General features: G+C 44.1%; 1 protein-coding gene across 1 annotated transcript in view; it reads right to left on the reverse strand.

Annotated features, from left to right (window-relative positions):
- Window positions 1-15,788: 15,788 nt before the first annotated feature.
- Window positions 15,789-22,367, reverse strand: part of LOC109909251 (gap junction delta-2 protein-like) — a 30,579-nt gene continuing 24,000 nt past the window's right edge. The window contains exon 2 of the mRNA XM_020508312.2: window positions 15,789-16,750. Within this exon, the coding sequence (XP_020363901.1) occupies window positions 15,907-16,750 (844 nt within the window). The 3' untranslated portion in view covers window positions 15,789-15,906. The remainder of the gene's footprint in view (window positions 16,751-22,367) is intronic.

The following is a 22,367-nucleotide window of genomic DNA, read 5'->3' on the forward strand; positions in this document are numbered from 1 at the left end:
AGCCCCACGCTCTTCTCAATTTACATCAACAACATAGCTCAGGCAGTAGGAAGCTCTCTCATACATTTATATGCAGATGATACAGTCTTATACTCAGCTGGCCCTTCCCCGGATTTTGTGTTAAATGCTCTACAACAAAGCTTTCTTAGTGTCCAACAAGCTTTCTCTACCCTTAACCTTGTTCTGAACACCTCCAAAACAAAGGTCATGTGGTTTAGTAAGAAGAATGCCCCTCTTCCCACAGGTGTTATTACTACCTCTGAGGGTTTAGAGCTTGAGGTAGTCTGGACAAATACTTGGGAGTATGGCTAGATGGTACACTGTCCTTCTCTCAGCACATATTAAAGCTGCAGAATAAAGTTAAATCTAGACTTGGTTTCCTCTATCGTGATCGCTCCTCTTTCACCCCAGCTGCCAAACTAACCCTGATTCAGATGACCATCCTACCCATGCTAGATTACGGAGATGTAATTTATAGATAGGCAGGTGAGGGTGCTCTCGAGGGGCTAGATGTTCTTTACCATTCGGCCATCAGATTTGCCACCAATGCTCCTTATATCATCACTGCACTCTATAATCCTCTGTAAACTGGTCATCTCTGTATACCTTGATGCTTATTTATAAAACCCTCTTAGGCCTCACTCCCCCCTATCTGAGATATCTACTGCAGCCCTCATCCTCCACATACAACACCCGTTCTGCCAGTCACATTCTGTTAAAGTTCCCCAAAGCACACACATCCCTGGGTCGCTCGTCTTTTCAGTTCAATGCAGATAGCGACTGGAACGAGCTGCAACAAACACTCAAACTGGACAGTTTTATCTCAATCTCTTCATTCAAAGACTCAATCATGGACACTCTTACTGACAGTTGTGGCTGCTTTGCGTGATGTATTGTTGTCTCAACCTTCTTGCCCTTTGTGCTGTTGTCTGTGCCCAATAATGTTTGCACCCTGTTTTGTGCTGGTCTCTCTTTATGTAGTGTTGTGTTTTCTCTCTTGTCGTGATGTGTGTTTTGTCCTACATTTTTATTTCATTTATTTATAATTTTTAATCCCAGCCACCGTCCCAGAAGGAGGCCTTTTGCCTTTTGGTAGGCCGTCATTGTAAATAACAATTTGTTCTTAACTGACTTGTCTAGTTAAATAAAGGTTAAGTAAAAAATAAAAATGCCTACGTAAATAAAGGTTAAATAAATCAAAATAAAGTTGTATTATTCACTTCCTTTCCCACACTCTCTCCCTCTGCCCTTTATTTGTTTCAAATCTCTCTCAATCTGTTCTTCACTCTTCCGTTCCCCCATTTCCCATATACCTTTTTTGTCTCTCTCTACTTTTCCCACAACAAGCCCTAAGTCCCATTCCTCTTTCTTTTTCACCTCCTTTCCCCACCTTCCCCAACGTGTAAATTCAGCATCACTGGGATATCGTTTTCTTTTCCTTTCTCCTCAGTCCCCCTCTATCTCAATACTCTGCTAGTCAGCAGGATCTATAATGCACCATGCTGCTTCTAGTGTGAAGTTGGCTGTGTGAAAACACTCTAATGCACACACACACACACACACACACACACACACATCTTTATCTCTCTCTTTCTCGTACACACACATACACACATCTTTATCTCTCTCTCTCGTACACACACTGACACACACACACACACACACATCTTTATCTCTCTCTCGTACACACACTGACACACACACACACACACACATCTTTATCTCTCTCTCTCTCTCGTACACACACAGACACACACACACACACACACACATCTTTATCTCTCTCTCTCGTACACACACTGACACACACACACACACACACCTTTATCTCTCTCTCTCTCGTACACACACAGACACACACACCTTTATCTCTCTCTCTCGTACACACACAGACACACACACGTTTATCTCTCTCTCTCTCGTACACACACAGACACACACACACATACACACACACACCAAACGTGTATATAGCCAAGTTACTGTTACTCACTGTGTATTTATTATTACTTGTGTTATTATGTGTTATTACTTTTGTATTATTTCTCAATTTTCTTTCTCTCTGCATTGTTGGAAAAGGACCTGTAAGCATTTCACTGTTGTTTACGAAGCATGTGACAAGTAAAATGTGATTTGATGTGACACACATATTTAGGAAGCAATACAAATGACACTGGTTAATAAAATACTTTATGGCATATTAATGTTCTATCAGGGTATGCCAGGAGTCATCGTCAATCATATATGCTGTCTTCTCCTAGCTGATAATTGTTTTTGTACGGCCAAGAGAGGACTGGCTCCTCCTATGCTTAGTGAGCAATTTCACCAATCTGATCTGTCTATTCAAAGCGTCTTAGCTAAAAAGCAAATGGTTCAAGTGCATGCTTTGTTTTACGGAGTCAAATCCCATTTTCAAAGTCCCTTGGCTTTACTTATTTAAAGATATTCAAAATGCCCATTTCTAATATCTTCATCTCTACGAGGCCTATATATCACAATATGGCATTGACCTGTTATGTGAGAGCAAGTGTCATACTATGGATTATGGATTTGTTGTATAAGCCTCCAGTCTGAACTCTCATTCACCCGTCCCTTGTTATTGGGCGGCCATGTGCTCTCTCAGGTGATAAGCTGTTTAATGACTGTCTAATTACAGTAAGGTAGCGGAAAGGTCAGGCGATTAACAGCAGCCTCGTTAGGCCATCTTGACATCCTGCTACTGTCATCCACCCAGATATTACTGTCACGGGATGCATCCCAAGTGGCACCCTGTTCCAATGTAGCGTAGTGCACTGTAAAAGCCATATGGTGCCATTTGGGATGCAGACACACTAACAGGAAGACAGGAGGATAGTCAGTGCCCCTGGCTGCAGACTGGCTGGCCTTTCTGAGGGGCCTTTCTGAGGGGCCTTTCTGAGGGGCCATGGTGGTGAGGGGACAGACTGACAGATACAGCCTTCACTCACAGTCTTATCCATAGTTGTGAAAGTCAACCCATACCTCTGGTGCTCCCTGCCTTTCTCCACTCTCTATCTCTTCTCTCTCTGTTTTCTCTTCTTGTCACGATCGTCGTATGAAGCGGACCAAAGCGCGGCGTGGTATGAATGCATTCCTTTTATTGAATGACGAAAAACACCACGTAAACTGAACAAGCTAACAAAACAACAAACGAACGTTACCGCTAATGAAACATAGTGCTAACATGCAACTAGACATAGACAATCACCCACAAACAAACAGTGAAACCCAGGCTACCTAAGTATGATTCTCAATCAGAGACAACTAATGACACCTGCCTCTGATTGAGAACCATACTAGGCCGAAACATAGAAATCCCAAAATCATAGAAAAACAAACATAGACTGCCCACCCCAACTCATGCCCTGACCATACTAAATAACGACAAAACAAAGGAAATAAAGGTCAGAACGTGACACTTCTCTTCTCTCTCTGCAGCTTATTGTCTCCCCCCCTCCTCGACTACTCATTAATTCACTCTGACACAACCATAATGTCCTTCCCTCCTTCCCGGCACCACCCTAGACAGCAGATATGTCCCCCCCCCCCCCATCCTCCCATCTCTCTCTGTCCTCCTCTCCTCCATATCTGCTGTCAGGGGTGTACTCTGTCATGTTGAAGGGTCTTGGTTGAAATGTAATCAGCTTTACACATATTTCATAGCAATTCCTAATGAGAGTGGTAGGTTGATGTCATTAAATCACCAAGGATTGGACTAGAGAGTAGCCTAGTAGCCATCTCCTCCTCCTCCTCCTCCACTGTGAGATATGGATACCCAGTCACAGACTGGAAATAGACTGGGGTTAGGATCATTATCTTTCTATTAGAGAGGAAAACAAAGACAATCTATTCTGATTTTCCAGAATGGGGCTAGTATCGAACCCGGGAAAGACAAGAATACATAAAACAAAAAATGTCTCAGAGGTCCGTCTTTGAGTCCATCAGAAAGCACGTCCGTGTTTTAATTAAGCACTGCCCTCCGATGCTCCCCGTTGTTTCTGATGTGACTGACCTTCCTATTGATTTTGTAATGATGTTATCTGAAGCTGCTCTCGGCCAAAACCACTTTAAGCTTGCTTCGCTGTATTTTCAGTATTTCTCTCGTCCTTAGAAACAACCACTATATCAAGCCTTATGCGTTTTGGTGTGTATGTGTGTGTGTGTGTGTGTGTGTATATGTGAGAGATAGATACTGTTATTGAAATTGACTGTACATACAAGGAAAATGTAGAAACCAAGCTTTTTCTTAATCCATTTATGATCCCTCTTGAAAAATGAAAACACTCTTGTAAAATCCTCAGAGTTTTACCATAACCTAATAAAGCCAATAGACAGACGATATATTCATGAAAGATTATGGTAATGAATACTATAACTGCATATTCAGCAATGGAAAAATGGAAAATACTATTTTAAGGTGAAAATGGCAGGATGTTCTGCTTCGCGTGAGTAGTCTTAGAGATAGGCACGTTAACAAAGAATGTCTATCAAATGCAACACAATTTTGTTGTAATACATCAAATTGAAGCTGACCGTTCAATTATTCAAAAAATATGGATTTGTTTAATAATTTATGAGTGGGGGGGGGGATTATTCTGTGCTACCGTTAATGCATAGATGCGGATTTAGTTCCTGCATTTAAAATGATACAAAATCTATGGAGAATGTAACTACAGCCATTGTGTTGAATCATGGAACGCTGTATCAGGTCTGCTTGAGTAGTGCGTTTGACTCTGTGTGTCACATGTGCTCCCGCTTCGGCCTCTAGGTCACCAGGCTGCTCTTTATGGCTCGCACACCTGTCACCATCGTTACGCGCACCTGTCACCATCGTTACACGCTCCTGCGCGTTATCAGACTCCCCTGGACTCCATCAGCTCCCTGATTACCTTCCCTATGTATGTCACTCCCTTTGGTTCCTTCCGCAGGCGTTGTTGTTCCTGTGTCAGTTTCATGCCTGTGCGTTTGTTCGTGTGTTCTTGTTTTGGATTATGTTACGTTTGTTTATTAAAACACTCCCTGAACTTGCTTCCCGACTCACTCCTTACACTGTGGACCATATTAATCTACAGTATGATTTTGGTGAATATTGTATCTCTCCCGTGGGTTGTTATGTAAACTCGTAAATCCACAATATTAAATTCCTTGCGTAAAACTTTATGGATTGAGGCTTATTTTCAATGGAAGACAATTCAAACCCCCCGGTGTGACGCACAACAACAAGACACAATCATCACCCATCAAACACTCTCAGATCTCCTGTTTTACAAGGACTATCACCACTGTCTTCCATAGTATTCCCTATGGCCCTAAAGACTTAGCAAGGCAGCAGAAGCGGTTCTATAAGTGAGGGGCCAGCCTTAAAAGCAGAGGATCTCAGAGAATCTAAGAATTACATAAGGACTGTACAGCTCTCATAGTTATTATGACAGAGAGTCCAGTGGTCTTTTGGGAGATAATGTAGGCCTATATTGTCTCCCCCTGTTCCTTCTGGTTATGTAAGTACTGTCTTGTTTACAATGGGTTAGAGTTGGGTCGGTTTTAGGGTCAGAGGAATACAAGATATGGAACCTGATATACAGGATGTAAACAGATCTTTTTATTAGTGTGACTAATTGTAAGATGCAAAGTGTTTAGATGTTTTTCTATCCTTGTGTTAACTTGTAGATGTGTAGCCTATAGTATCTGTAGATGTGTAGATGTGTAGCCTATAGTATCTGTAGATGTGTAGCCTATAGTATCTGTAGATGTGTAGATTATAGTATCTGTAGACGTGTAGATGTGTAGCCTATAGTATCTGTAGATGTGTAGCCTATAGTATCTGTAGATGTGTAGATGTGTAGCCTATAGTATCTGTAGATGTGTAGATGTGTAGCCTATAGTATCTATAGATGTGTAGATGTGTAGCCTATAGTATCTGTAGATGTGTAGATGTGTAGCCTATAGTATCTGTAGATGTGTAGATGTGTAGCCTATAGTATCTGTAGATGTGTAGATTATAGTATCTGTAGATGTGTAGATGTGTAGCCTATAGTATCTGTAGACGTGTAGATGTGTAGATTATAGTATCTGTAGATGTGTAGATTATAGTATCTGTAGATGTGTAGATGTGTAGCCTATAGTATCTGTAGATGTGTAGATGTGTAGCCTATAGTATCTGTAGATGTGTAGATGTGTAGCCTATAGTATCTGTAGATGTGTAGATGTGTAGCCTATAGTATCTGTAGATGTGTAGATGTGTAGCCTATAGTATCTGTAGATGTGTAGATGTGTAGCCTATAGTATCCCAGCTCTGCTCTAAGTGGTCCGTCCCCGGCCTTCACTGCTTGTCAGCCTGATGACTCTCTGCCACGTCGATATGCAGGCTGGCGTGCGGTGCTGAGGAGAGGGCCAGACATCGCCCGTGTCATTCCACGGCAACCTTGCCAACCCATCAGTGTGTGAGAGTGGGCGAGGGCGCCAAGGAAGGCTGGTGTTTGGTGTGTGTCCTGCTAAGATCTGCTGCTTCCTATTAGGGCACGCTTCACTTCCTCTCAGCCACCCCACAGCGACGGCCTCTGTCTCTCTTTCTCTGTCTCAGCCTCTCACTTGCACTTTCTTTGTCTCTCTCTTCCTCTCTCTTACTTTCACGTTCTCTCTCCCTCCCTCTCTCTCTCTCTCTCTCTCTCTCCTGCTCAGTTTGTCTCTCTCTTCCTCTCTTACTTTCACGTTCTCTCTCTCTCTCTCCCTCTCTCTCTCTCTCTCTCTCTCTCTCTCTCTCTCTCTCTCTCTCTCTCTCTCTCTCTCTCTCTCCTGCTCAGTTTGTCTCCTCTCCTTTCTCCTCAGTCTCTTAATGACCATCACTGCTTCTACCTTTTATCATTTCCTCTCTTCTTGCTTGTCACCCTCAATGAAGTTCCCCTTAACGCTCTTTGTTCTCCTCACCTCTCTCTCTCTCTCTGAACACCCTCTATTGGTTCCTGTAGTAGTGTCCCCTCCCCTTCCTCCCTCCTTCTCCCCTGTCTTGTGGCCCACCCCTCCCTGCTTCTCAGCTGCTCCCCTGAAGACAAGGCAGGAGCACTCAGGCAGAACATCCAGCTTGTTCCCAGCTCTGCAGCCCTCTAACCCTCTTCCTCCACCCCTCTCCTCCTCCTCCTTCCCTGAGTTGTCCTCTAGCCCTCTACTGCATCCTCACACTGCCCCTTTCTTCTCTCCTCTACCCCTTCCCTTCTTCATCTGCTCACCCCGTTACTTTCTTCCCCATTCCTCTCCTCCTATTCCTTTAACCCTCTCTCCTCTTCGAACCGTCTTACCCCCTCTCCTCCTATTCTTTAACCCTCTCTCCTCTTCGAACCGTCTTACCCCCTCTTCTTCTGTCCTTGTTCTCAGTCCACTAATCCTCTCCTCCTCCTCCCTCTCTCATCAGCACCAGGAAACATGCTTGTTTTCATCAGGGTACATTGTAACATTGATGGTAATGTACTTGTTTGCACATATAGTTTTTGTTTCTCTTTGATCTATGCACACATTTGATCATCCATATTAGATGCTGGCCTGCAGTGTATTGCATCATATGTATTTTTTTAAGATAGATGACAGATAAACCTAAATGGGCATATTACTGGGATAGTTGTAATGATGTAATGATTTGCCAGCTGGTGAATGTATTGATTGTTATTGATTGTTGTGAAAATGGTTTTGATCATGCCGATGATGATGATGATTACATTTGTGATGAAAGACACGGTGATGGTGAGGATGATGATGATAATAATGATGATGAAGATGGCGGAGATGTTTATGATGACACTAGTCTTGATGATGATGGGTATGGCAGTGATGATGAGGATGATGATGAAGATGACAAGATGGCTGCTGATGTTCATGATGATACTAGTCTTGGTGATAATGATGATGAGGACGAAGGCCATATTGCTGATGGTGATGACACTGGCTGTCGCAGTGGTCAGGAAGTGACGCTGTCCCCCGGCCATCTGTCTGCAGATTAATCCTTGCTGCGCTTAGAGATATTACTGCCAGGCTTATCGCCCTGGCAACCGGCCCTCAATCCCAATTCAGTATGGCGACATCAGAGACACACACATACACACACACTGCACACACTTTCTCTGTTGACAGTGCCGCTGCTTAGTGCAACAGACATAAAAGAGGAATGCACACACACACACACACAAATGCACACGTACGCTCACACCGAGGTTATAATAGTTTTGTGTTTATCTATTTTTTATTTAAGTTGACCAGAGCTAGCTGCTATCCCACTGGTGCCAATGCGAAAGCCGTAGGATTTTGCCAAATATTAAAGGTTGTCCATAAAAAATCTCAGTAACTGTAGTACACAACAACCTCTCCCTCAATGTGATCAAGACAAAGGAGATGATTGTAGACTACAGGAAAAAGAGGACCAAGCACGGCCCCATTCTTATCAACGGGGCTGCAGTGGAGCAGGTTGAGAGCTTCAAGTTCCTTGATGTCCACATCACCAACAAACTAACATGGTCCAAACACACCAACACAGTCGTGAAAAGGGCCCGACCGAACCTATTCCCCCTCCGGAGACTGAAAAGATTTGGCATGGATCCTCAAAAGGTTCTACAGCTGCACCATTGAGAGCATCTGGTTGCATCACTGCCTGGTATGGCAACTGCTCGGCCTCCGACTGCAAGGCATTACAGAGGGTAGTGCGAATGGTCCAGTACATCTCTATAACAGGCATCTACATGTACATACTACCTCAACTAACCGGTGCCCTGCACATTGACTCTGTACCGGTACCCTCATGTATATATTGTTCTTTTTTACTGCGCCTCTTTTAATTACTTGTTACTTTTATCTCTTAATCTTAAGTAAGCATTTTGTTGTATTTGGCGCATGAGACTTTTTGAGCATTCTGAGCCCAAACTGACATTTTTCCAATAAATAGATTAGGAGGAAAAACAACTTAGTTGTCAAAGTGCCTGAAGCAGTCGTCTCTGCCTGCTAGTCGCTAGGCTACCCGAGAAAGCATACTCATGGGAGAGGGGTAACGCCCACTTACACAGACCTGAACCGTGACCCTTTTTTTCAATGGGAAACTGCCTTTCTGCCTCATCTCAATTCCTCCATAATCTTTGGTGATATCTAGTGATAGTGATGAACAAATTAGATTCAGTAGTTTGAAAACCCCATTGAAAACCTAGATTGAAAGTTTAGGGAAAAACACTCAAACTGAACATAATTCATGTGCTTTTTATTGATTTTAAGTTTGTTTTGGAGTCAAAGATAATAGTTTCAGTATAGTTTTAGTTTTTCCAAACGTGATTGTTAATTATTTAAATGAATTTAGTTTACTATGATTCGTTTTTGTTTTAGTTCCCTATAATAACCTTGCCCCGCAAACACACACAGCATTCTCTCCTCCCTTTCCCTCGCTATTATCACGGATGCCATTAGTGCGAGCGACGATTTGGAATTGTTATTGTTTTTGGTCAGCTTTACCATTTCGCCAGCAGCACATGTTGATGTGTCATGTGATAATATTATGCTTTAGTTTTTTCGATTCCATTCACCTGGACATTCTGACATCTCAGTATCCCATCTCTCTCTCTCTCTCTCTCTCTCTCTCTCTCTGTCTCTCTCTCTCTCTGTCTCTGTCTCTCTCTCTCTCTCTCTCTCTCTCTCTCTCTCTCTCTCTGTCTCTCTCTCTCTCTCTCTCTCTCTGTCTCTCTCTCTCTCTCTCTGTCTCTCTCTCCGTCTCTCTCTCTCTCTCTGTCTCTCTCTCTCTCTGTGTCTCTCTCTCTCTCTCTCTCTCTGTCTCTCTCTCTCTCTCTCTCTCTCTCTCTCTCTCTCTCTCTCTCTCTCTCTCTGTCTCTCTCTCTCTCTCTCTCTCTCTCTCTCTCTCTCTCTGTCTCTCTCTCTCTCTCTCTGTCTCTCTCCTCTCTCTCTCTCTCTGTCTCTCTCTCTCTCTCTCTCTCTCTGTCTCTCTCTCTCTCTCTCTCTGTCTCTCTCTGTCTCTCTCTCTCTCTGTCTCTCTCTCTCTCTCTCTCTCTCTCTCTGTCTCTCTCTCTCTCTCTGTCTCTCTCTCTCTCTCTGTCTCTCTCTCTCTCTCTCTCTCTCTCTCTCTCTCTCTCTCTGTCTCTCTTTCTCTCTCTCTGTCTCTCTCTCTCTCTCTGTCCCTCTCTCTGTCTCTCACACACACCAACACATGCAGAACATTGTTTTGACATTTTTGACACCAACATCCCTTCAGATAGGGGCTGCACACTATCAATCACCATAAGGTCAAAGCTCAACGTGTGCAACATTCAAGGTTTTATTCAGTCTTCACATACAAGTACACAAGTCAGAAACAATGGTCAAGAAGCCTTCAAATAAGGTCAGTTGGATATAAAATGAAATCTGCAGTCAAAACAACAGATTTTCCATTAAAAATCACAAACAAGTGGTTTTATTTTATTTCTTGGCATATTTTTTTTTTTACATCCATGTAGATGTTGGAGATATACAGAGCTATGGTGAAACAATTAGATGTTCTTCTACAGCTAATATGTTTCCCTTTCTGCTCCTTTAAGGACACACATACCTGACGTTCAGTCATTTTAGTACCCTGTGGTTGCAACCGAGCAAAATATAGACATTACCTCGTCCTCGACCCACTTTCGTACTTTTTTGATATTATTCTTTATGCCGGAACCGTAACAACCACTCCTGTAAGGAAGCCTAAGTTCATTTTACAGTGCAGCAGTGTTGTTGATCAAGAATCAATAGCTTTTAACATTTTTTTGGACTCTAGCTCGCTAACTATGCTACTTTATGACACAAAGGGCCACTGTGTCAGGTGAGGGGACTGCTTCGGTACACATAGGCTATACGAACTAGTAGGCGTTTTCCCCACACTAAAGCTTCCCTTCTGAAAAACCTCACAGCCTTAGCCCCGTCCTCACTAGATCTAGTAGCTAGAGTTGGCTTAGAGTAGATCTAGTAGTAGAGTAGATCTAGTAGTAGAGTTGGCTTCATCATGGCTCCGACTCTCAGAGTGGAGAGTGGGATGCTAAAGGAATGTAAACAAGTATCATCATTCGTGGGGGGGCGTCATGTTCGCTGTTGCCTTGTGTAGATATTCCTGAGCTAGAGTTCCGATGTGTTCGTCTTTCAGGCTAGTGAAGTTGACGGCACCGCGTATCACCCATTGGCACAAGGATAAAGGTTTGATTAAGTCCTTGAGCAACAGACACCACGTCCTCTTAGGGAGATAAATATTGGGATAGCGGTATGTTATGTTTCTATGGTGAAGGGGGATGAAGGAGATCAAGACACACTCTCTGTGCTGAAACTATAAAGCCCTTGTTTATAAAACCTTCAACACAGCCGGTCTCGTTAAAATGTTTAGATGGGTCCCTTTGTCTCCAGAGTGGGCGGTGCCAGACCTGATGACGTTAACCTGGGTCTGTTACCTCTCCACACCCCCCATGCCACTGGTTTGATGCAGCCCTACATGTGAGGTTAGGACAGGTGGCGCTGGTGGTAGTAGTGCGCTAGAGTGACAGTACAGCAGGTATTTAAAAGTGTCACAACTTCCAGGGTTTGCTCTCTGCCACCACAGATGGTGTCCGTTCCTGCCAATTGGAAGAGTTGTCTGTCCTTGCTTGAGAGGTCCTTGCTTCCATCTCCTAGGAAATAGTTATCTGAACTTGCCTGGTAAATTACGTCACTGATTCAATGCATCACAGGGTGAGGGTAGATTAGCACCAATGTTTCAGGCTAGAGGGCTGGTTGAGGCTTGGATACAAGAAGTTATGTAACAATACTAATGTGTTTACTGATTGACAATACTTTATGTGCCCGTTTGAGCTATATGCTGTTTCCTGTTTTAAGAAAGGATGCAGGTGTTGTCTGATAACGTTTAGAAAAGTTTTGTTGAATTAATTGTAGAAATATGAATAAAAACCTAGTTTTAAAAGATTGCTACTCATTTAGAAGTGCATAATTCCTGAGACTGTTTGTATGATGTGCAGTAGCCCTCAATGTGTTGACCTGAAGCAGAGGGCTACACAGTCCCCATAATGTTACTGTGTCTTAGGGCTTCACTGATTCATTCATCAGAGCTAATTCATTCGATCGTAATTCATTTACATTACTCTGGAATGTTGTTTCCTCTATTTTGTCAATGTAGTGTTTATTTACTCTGAAACATTTGTCTTACAGTACACAAAAGTATAATTCAGAGTATTCATATCTTAAGTGTTGTTATTCTAAATATTTTATAGCAGGTAATTCAAAGTATCTCAAAATGGTGGTAAAAAAACAGCAGGGCTGAACCCTACGCTACTCTGTTTAGAAAGGACAGTTGGTACTGACTTGTAAAAGAGTTGGAAATTAGAGATTCCTGACATCAAGACTAAATACACGTTTTATCTCAAAAGCTTGGACAACGACTAAAAACTCTTCTTTTTTTAAGAGAGTTTTTAAAAAAACAGGTAGAAACATGCTTATTCTAGCCATTGTACATGCCTTAAGAAAGAATACATTTGAAAGCCCATGTAATTTGCATATCACTTTGGCAAGGGAGGGATACAATACTAGTGCATTACATTTCAACACACCGCCCCAGTTTGCACATTTCAAATGTTTTGTTCTTTACATAGGAAAAAAAATACGATTTTTTCAATTTGTCTTTCAATTACATCACTGTACAAAAAAAGAGCAACAGACAATAAAATTAATCTACAAGTCAGGAAAAAAAAGGAAACAAATCAAGAAAAGAAAATTGCATAATTTTCACATATAGACTGGAGAGACCATTGGACCGCTAGAACCCTGTGAAGTGTTCACTTTGGGACGTGTCCTCATCCCAACCCTGTTATATACCCCTCAATGACACCAGACAGGAGAGCAGTGGGGAGAGTCCTGTATATCCATACTATACTTCAGACCAACCTTACCAAGCCATTTCTTAAAGACAAGGGCCCAGGATCATTTAAAGAAAGCCCGGCCTTAACCTCCTATTATTACACCCTCTCAGCGGTCTTCTGAGAACAAGGCTCCGCCACATCCAATCCCACGGACATTCAACGAGCTCTGAAGAAGAGGACTGATTCTATAGATTACCGACTGGTATCAGAGGGTGAATCACAGACGAGCCTGAATGAATAAAGAGTCTTCTTTGGCCACTTCACCAGTCACACCTCAATAAGACTATACCACCACGTCAGTAGTGTGCTCAGTGAGGATAGAGAGGAGGAGCATGGATAGCTGGACTCATACATAGAGATACAACACTAGAGGCTGATTTCATAGAGCCCCAAAGCTCTAGAAGGGAACAATTTGTCAGCCATCTTACATGGGGACAGTTCTGAACCATTCTATCTCCATAAACTTGGTTGTAAATCCTCTGTAATTGAATGACTAGACTAGACAAAGGCAAGGCCTTTGTTTTTAGAGGCCTTGGCTCTGTCTGAGCGATGTCATGGCTTTCTGTCGTTCTGTTTAGGACATTGTTCATTTCCTGTTCTTTTCAAACAAATGTGCAACTAAAGGCTTTCTGGCTTTCCATATTCCACTGGTAGTGGCATCCATATTTCCCCTACCATATCTGTTTTCTCTGCTTGGCTTGCGTCATATACATTTTGAGTGGTGTGAAATGCATGCTGGGACTGTTCCTCCATGTCCTCCCCTCCATGTCCTCCCCTCTCGGCTGGAGTTAGTTTGGCCCGGGCCCAGTCGGTGTCACTGTAAACCCAAACATCTCCAACCTGGGCTGTCTACTCTGTTTTACAGTGTACCAGACGCAAGTGCCAAAAGAACACGTAGTGTTGATGTCAATGTCTACCAGCAACTCCCCCCTCTCCCTCTTCTCTCTCCTGCTCCCTACAGAGTGTTTCAGAGATTACACACTCCAGGCTGTGTGTCCCTTGGCAGTGCTTGGGGTGACCCCCATTACAGGGTTCCCATATGATCGTGGGGTAGAACACAAGGAGAATGTTCCGGCCAAAGCATTTTCATTCGAGCAGAACCATGCTGATGGGGATTCTGTCTCTGGATGGGACATAAACCAAGGAGCACACACGCATACAAGCACACACACACAGGCACAGTGTACAGTATGGTGAAGCATCTCGACGGTCATGTTTGGCCTTATTATTATTTCATCGCCATGGACACTATTACTGCTCAGTGTACAAACCACTCCCTCAATATATCCACAACAAGGACCCCCCCCCCCCCCCCCCCCCCCCCCCCCCCTCCCTCACCTCCACCTCCCATGTCTGGCCTCACTGCAGGGTCAAAGGCCATTGTGCTGTAAATGTGGGATCCCTTTTAGAGCGTACCACTATTGTAGAAAAGCTGAACCCTGTGTTCAGTGGCATTGAGCGAGTGTGTTGGGTTTTTATTGCTGGTGCTACAGAGCTTTTCCCAACGAGAGTTCCTTTCTCTCTCCCGTCTGTCTTCAAGGATCACGGTGCAGCGCTTATTGTCCTTGGTACTTTCCTCAGTCTCTTAAAGGCATGCCTGCTGATCACCACATATGAGAGAGATGCAGCACAAACCAGTAGATGAACATTGTTCTCTGTCAGGAGTACCATTCATGACAACACTTAGTTCCTTTTAGAAGCACTGCTTGTGTACATGCCTTTTTTAAATACCTCATGCAATCCTCCTCTCAGACACAAATTTCAGTTCCATCGATCGGAGGCAAAATGCTTTGAAATGAACAAAAACAAAGTACCCTCATAAAACCCAACCATGTTTTTTTTGGCCTCCCCTCCCTCCATAAAGACAAATACATCTATTTTGACATACTCTTTCACTTAAAAGAGGAAATACTATGCAGGAACTTTCAAACAAGAAGTAAATCCAAAGGACGGTACCAACTTTGTCACGAACAGAATAAATCAGCTCATAATAATGATATCATAAACATATAAATTAATAATACAATGATCTGGTCCTTCACCATAGAGATTGCAAGGAGAAGGTTCCTCTTTTACTCTCTCTTATTCCCTATTTCTCGCTCTCCTTTTATTTCTATCTTTATTTCAGTCAGTCACAAACACACGCAACACATTGGAATGCTGGAGAGATGTTGGTGGGGGGTGTTGGTGTGGAGGGGAACGGTTTGTGACTGTGGAGGTGTCGTTTATGCGTGACCTCCTTGGGTTTATCTCTAAAGTTTACACCAAGGAGAAAGAGGAGAAGACATTACTGTCATCCACCCTCAGTCTCAACGGTGCAGGTGCCAGCAGTGGAGGGAAAATGTTTTCAATATTCCTTCATGGTGTTTGTGTTAATAATTGTTTGCCAGGAGACAAAATGTAAACAGCAGTTTCTTCTGGCACCAGCTCCAGGACTCCCGAACACTGGCTCTCTCCGTCATCGTCATCTCTGCAGACCAGCTTGAGAGGAACATCATTCTCTCTCCACACCAGCAAAGAGGGGCTAGAGAGTCGACACCGTGTGTGCTGCTTGTGGAGAGTCGGATCATCGTTGCGACAGCTCTTCCGCTCCTTCTCAGTTAACGACCCCTCCTCATGACCCCTCCTACTCTCTTCATCATGGATGACATAAGCCAGAACAGCATCATGACATAGCCTACCCTTCGGTCCCCTTCTCCACCCCACCGCCTCTGGCCCGGAAACCCTACAACAGCCAGAAGCCTCTCCTTGAAGACTTCCGTACAGCACTTTGGGAACGTCCCAATAAAACAAAATCACATGACAAGGTGACAAGAACAGGTGCAGCTGGTCTCATAATAAATAAAAAATACAGCAAATATTCCTTGGCAGCTTTTTTTCCACGTCCCCCTCCTCCTCTTTCCATTAAAACTCTAAAAAGAGAGAGTGGAATGGAGTGGTCGCCCCACTCGTTCCCTACCCTGCCCCCTCACTTACCCAGCGTATAGCCCTGTCGCCATCAGACGTAGGCGGATTCGCTGGACTGGGTCCTGCCCATGTTGGGGGGCTGCGACATGTGGGTCATGTCCTTCTTGCGGATCTCGCAGATGGACTTGCGGCGGGCCTGCACTCCCCGGATGGCTGCCTTGATCTTCTTCCAGCCCAGGTGGTTGAGCTCTGCCAGGTTGAGCAGCACGCAGATGCCGCTCACGGCGAACATGAAGACCAGGAAGACCGTCTTCTCGGTGGGCCGCGACACGTAGCACTCCACCTCCTTCACACAGGGGTAGCGGTCGCACTCGAAGATGCCCGGCACGCTGAAGCCGTATAGGAAGTACTGCCCCACCAGAAAGCCGATCTCCAGTGCGTTACGGAACACCACCTGGATAATGTAGAAGCGCGAGATGCCCTCCTGCTGGCGCTGCTTGGACTTCTTGCCATGTGTGAGCCCCCGCGGCACATTGGGGATCTCCTTGACCTCCATGCAGTCATGCTCGTCCTTCCCGCCACCGTCGCCGTGGTGCACCAGGATGCCGTTGATGTTACGAAGCTTCCTGGTGCCACTTTGCCCGTAATCCGAACGCTCCAGCAGCGGGTAGAGGAAGGAGTAGCGTCTGTCACGCTGCTTGGCCGACTGGTGCACAGAGTAGGTGATGAAGCACAGGCTGGGCGTACACACCAGAATGATCTGGAAGACCCAGTAGCGGATGTGGGAGATAGGGAAGGCCTTGTCGTAGCAGGCCTGGTTGCAACCCGGCTGCAGGGTGTTGCAGATGAACATGGTCTGCTCGTCCTCATACACCGTCTCGCCAACGATGGCCACGATCAGGATCCGAAAGATCACCACCACGGTCAGAAGAATCCTGTATGAAAGAGGCACACACAGAGAGACAGAGAGCGACAGAGACAGAGAGTGAGAGAGAGAGAGAGAGAGAGAGAGAGAGTAGAAAATACATAGTGTTACAGTTAACAACTGGAAGGAGTGGTGAAGAGAGAAAGGATAGTAGAAGACCAACAAAACATATTGGATTAAAGAGACTGGAGTAGCTTTGGGCACAGCAGGAGCAAGAGAGAGAGAGAACTTGGATAAGAGATGTGAAGTTGTGGGAATTATGAGTAGTGAGTGATAGGTAAGGATGTCACTGTTCCTTTAGATGAGGTAGAACAAGGGATTCATCTGGAGCACATTCATCTGCTGAGCACAATATCTACAGAGCATTCAGAAAGTATTCATCCCTGTTTACTCTTTCCACATTTTGTTATGTTACAGCCTTATTCTAAATTGGATTAAATCTGGGGTTTTTTCGTCCTCATCAATCTACACACTGTACCCCATAAAGACAAAGAAAAAAAAAGGTAGATTAATGTAGAACAACAATTCTTTAATCAATTTTAGAATAAGGCTGTAAAGTAACAAAATGTGGAAAAAGTCAAGGGGACTGAATACTTTCCGAATGCTTATAGTTGTCTATAACCTCTACTTCACTCTTCCTATTCAAGTTCAACCCATATCCTAAAGCACATCAAACCAGACTTTCCAGAACACTGCAGTTTGTTCTGCCACCATCATTCACCTTTTGTGTACAGGAAGTAAGCGATACTGTTCAACCAACTTAAAATGCAGTATCCAAAAGTGTTGCTTTTAGCCAAGTGAATAATTTTTTACAAATCTACTTTTACCGTTCATGTCAAGGTTTTTGCTTTGTCATTATGGGGTATTTTACAATGAGGCTGTAACGTAACAAAATTTGGAAAAGTCAAGGTGTCTGCATACTTTCCGAATGCACTGTACGTATATTAGAGAAATAACAATTATTACGTGAATATTTTTTCCGTGCTACTTCCAGTCATTTTATCTCCAGCGCAACAGTCATTTAAAACAGGGACATGACACATCTCTCTGCTTCATGGTCTAATTTTAGCGTCAGGCTCATTTAACACGTAACCCCCAGTCCCTGCTAAAGTGGATCTTGCTGTAATTAATTTTGTAACACACAATCTCTGTCTTCCCAATTTTCCTTTCCCCTTAGCAACCGATGACACTATGCACCTCGTCTGCGGTTTACATGCTATTTCTGTGCGTGTGACAGAGGGGGGAGAGAGAGATTACTGTGGTAGTGGGGGTGTGAAGCAATTCACTGTGATTTTTCAGCGGTGTGCTTAATGTGACATGTTGAGACGTATGTATACAAGCGTGTGCGCTGCTTTTGTATAGCGTAGGGCTACGATTTCATTATGCGAGTGGGCTTCAGAGGCACCCTCCTTTTTCACTGTCAATGGAACTCAGACACTCTCACTCAAAGCTCTCTTCTCATTCATTTTTCATACAAACACAGCAGGCATTTTTTAACGCAAGCCTTTTGTGTGGCGTAGCCTGCAGCTCTCGAAGAGTTCAGAGCAATTCACACTTGAATTGAACCTGTATTATAAATGATCATTTTTACTCCGCGGGCACAGATTTACCCACCTGCGTCTGACAATACCAATCTATTGGTCCTGGAACTCGTTAACAATATTGTGATAACTTTTATGAAGTGATGACAATAGAACAAAGTGGGATTGTCACCTTAGTTGCCAAATAGTTGGATACGGTTCGGTTGATGTGGGTGAATTGGTAACCTACCAATCGGAGCGGTTTACTGGCCTGCACATGCCACAGCTGTGGTTTCAAGGGGCATATTTCATCTGACCCGAAGTCAGCCGCTACTCACATGTAGGCCTACCTCTCATCATAGACAGAGGTAAAAAATTAAATAATGCCTGGAAATAAATTATTATTACTATTTAAAGAAGACATGCTCCCAATCCGCCCACCTGTAATCTGATGTGCCGGATGGAAACGCAGTAGAGAAAAAATGAAATGCTTTTCCCCTTGGCGCCAGTTTAGGGCTGAGTATTCACTGTAGCAGTTCTAGAGCATTGTGCCAGCTAGCGCACTGTATTTTTTTTTTTTATTTATTTTACCTTTATTTAACCAGGTAGGCAAGTTGAGAACAAGTTCTCATTTACAATTGCGACCTGGCCAAGATAAAGCAAAGCAGTTCGACAGATAAAACGACACAGAGTTACACATGGAGTAAAAACAAACATACAGTCAATAATGCAGTATAAACAAGTCTATATACAATGTGAGCAAATGAGGTGAGAAGGGAGGTAAAGGCAAAAAAAGGCCATGATGGCAAAGTAAATACAATATAGCAAGTAAAATACTGGAATGGTAGTTTTGCAATGGAAGAATGTGCAAAGTAGAAATAAAAAAATAATGGGGTGCAAAGGAGCAAAATAAATAAATAAATAAAAATTAAATACAGTTGGGAAAGAGGTAGTTGTTTGGGCTAAATTATAGGTGGGCTATGTACAGGTGCAGTAATCTGTGAGCTGCTCTGACAGTTGGTGCTTAAAGCTAGTGAGGGAGATAAGTGTTTCCAGTTTCAGAGATTTTTGTAGTTCGTTCCAGTCATTGGCAGCAGAGAACTGGAAGGAGAGGCGGCCAAAGAAAGAATTGGTCTTGGGGGTGACTAGAGAGATATACCTGCTGGAGCGTGTGCTACAGGTGGGAGATGCTATGGTGACCAGCGAGCTGAGATAAGGGGGGACTTTACCTAGCAGGGTCTTGTAGATGACATGGAGCCAGTGGGTTTGGCGACGAGTATGAAGCGAGGGCCAGCCAACGAGAGCGTACAGGTCGCAATGGTGGGTAGTATATGGGGCTTTGGTGATAAAACGGATTGCACTGTGATAGACTGCATCCAATTTGTTGAGTAGGGTATTGGAGGCTATTTTGTAAATGACATCGCCAAAGTCGAGGATTGGTAGGATGGTCAGTTTTACAAGGGTATGTTTGGCAGCATGAGTGAAGGATGCTTTGTTGCGAAATAGGAAGCCAATTCTAGATTTAACTTTGGATTGGAGATGTTTGATATGGGTCTGGAAGGAGAGTTTACAGTCTAACCAGACACCTAAGTATTTGTAGTTGTCCACGTATTCTAAGTCAGAGCCGTCCAGAGTAGTGATGTTGGACAGGCGGGTAGGTGCAGGTAGCGATCGGTTGAAGAGCATGCATTTAGTTTTACTTGTATTTAAGAGCAATTGGAGGCCACGGAAGGAGAGTTGTATGGCATTGAAGCTTGCCTGGAGGGTTGTTAACACAGTGTCCAAAGAAGGGCCGGAAGTATACAGAATGGTGTCGTCTGCGTAGAGGTGGATCAGGGACTCACCAGCAGCAAGAGCGACCTCATTGATGTATACAGAGAAGAGAGTCGGTCCAAGAATTGAACCCTGTGGCACCCCCATAGAGACTGCCAGAGGTCCGGACAGCAGACCCTCCGACTTGACACACTGAACTCTATCAGAGAAGTAGTTGGTGAACCAGGCGAGGCAATCATTTGAGAAACCAAGGCTGTCGAGTCTGCCGATGAGGATATGGTGATTGACAGAGTCGAAAGCCTTGGCCAGATCAATGAATACGGCTGCACAGTAATGTTTCTTATCGATGGCGGTTAAGATATCGTTTAGGACCTTGAGCGTGGCTGAGGTGCACCCATGACCAGCTCTGAAACCAGATTGCATAGCAGAGAAGGTATGGTGAGATTCGAAATGGTCGGTAATCTGTTTGTTGACTTGGCTTTCGAAGACCTTAGAAAGGCACGGTAGGATAGATATAGGTCTGTAGCAGTTTGGGTCAAGAGTGTCCCCCCCTTTGAAGAGGGGGATGACCGCAGCTGCTTTCCAATCTTTGGGAATCTCAGACGACACGAAAGAGAGGTTGAACAGGCTAGTAATAGGGGTGGCAACAATTTCGGCAGATAATTTTAGAAAGAAAGGGTCCAGATTGTCTAGCCCGGCTGATTTGTAGGGGTCCAGATTTTGCAGCTCTTTCAGAACATCAGCTGAATGGATTTGGGAGAAGGAGAAATGGGGAAGGCTTGGGCGAGTTGCTGTTGGGGGTGCAGTGCTGTTGTCCGGGGTAGGAGTAGCCAGGTGGAAAGCATGGCCAGCCGTAGAAAAATGCTTATTGAAATTCTCAATTATGGTGGATTTATCAGTGGTGACAGTGTTTCCTATCTTCAGTGCAGTGGGCAGCTGGGAGGAGGTGTTCTTATTCTCCATGGACTTTACAGTGTCCCAGAACTTTTTTGAGTTAGTGTTGCAGGAAGCAAATTTCTGCTTGAAAAAGCTAGCCTTGGCTTTTCTAACTGCCTGTGTATAATGATTTCTAGCTTCCCTGAACAGCTGCATATCACGGGGGCTGTTCGATGCTAATGCAGAACGCCATAGGATGTTTTTGTGTTGGTTAAGGGCAGTCAGGTCTGGGGAGAACCAAGGGCTATATCTGTTCCTGGTTCTAAATTTCTTGAATGGGGCATGTTTATTTAAGATGGTTAGGAAGGCATTTTTAAAAAATATCCAGGCATCCTCTACTGACGGGATGAGATCAATATCCTTCCAGGATACCCCGGCCAGGTCGATTAGAAAGGCCTGCTCGCAGAAGTGTTTCAGGGAGCGTTTTACAGTGATGAGTGGAGGTCGTTTGACCGCTGACCCATTACGGATGCAGGCAATGAGGCAGTGATCGCTGAGATCTTGGTTGAAGACAGCAGAGGTGTATTTAGAGGGGAAGTTGGTTAGGATGATATCTATGAGGGTGCCCGTGTTTAAGGTTTTGGGGAGGTACCTGGTAGGTTCATTGATTATTTGTGTGAGATTGAGGGCATCAAGTTTAGATTGTAGGATGGCTGGGGTGTTAAACATGTTCCAGTTTAGGTCGCCTAGCAGCACGAACTCTGAAGATAGATGGGGGGCAATCAGTTCACATATGGTGTCCAGAGCACAGCTGGGGGCAGAGGGTGGTCTATAGCAGGCGGCAACGGTGAGAGACTTGTTTTTAGAGAGGTGGATTTTTAAAAGTAGAAGTTCAAATTGTTTGGGTACAGACCTGGATAGTAGGACAGAACTCTGCAGGCTATCTTTGCAGTAGATTGCAACACCGCCCCCTTTGGCAGTTCTATCTTGTCTGAAAATGTTGTAGTTTGGAATTAAAACTTCAGAATTTTTGGTGGTCTTCCTAAGCCAGGATTCAGACACAGCTAGAACATCCGGGTTGGCAGAGTGTGCTAAAGCAGTGAATAGAACAAACTTAGGGAGGAGGCTTCTAATGTTAACATGCATGAAACCAAGGCTATTACGGTTACAGAAGTCGTCAAAAGAGAGCGCCTGGGGAATAGGAGTGGAGCTAGGCACTGCAGGGCCTGGATTCACCTCTACATCGCCAGAGGAACATAGGAGGAGTAGAATAAGGGTACGGCTAAAAGCTATGAGAATTGGTCGTCTAGAACGTCTGGAACATAGAGTAAAAGGAGGTTTCTGGGGGCGATAAAATAGCATCAAGGTATAATGTACAGACAAATGTATGGTAGGATGTGAATACAGTGGAGGTAAACCTAGGTATTGAGTGATGAAGAGAGAGATATTGTCTCTAGA

The sequence above is a fragment of the Oncorhynchus kisutch genome, linkage group LG18 (genome assembly GCF_002021735.2).
Source record: "Oncorhynchus kisutch isolate 150728-3 linkage group LG18, Okis_V2, whole genome shotgun sequence".
In the NCBI taxonomy this organism is placed as follows: Eukaryota; Metazoa; Chordata; class Actinopteri; order Salmoniformes; family Salmonidae; genus Oncorhynchus; species Oncorhynchus kisutch.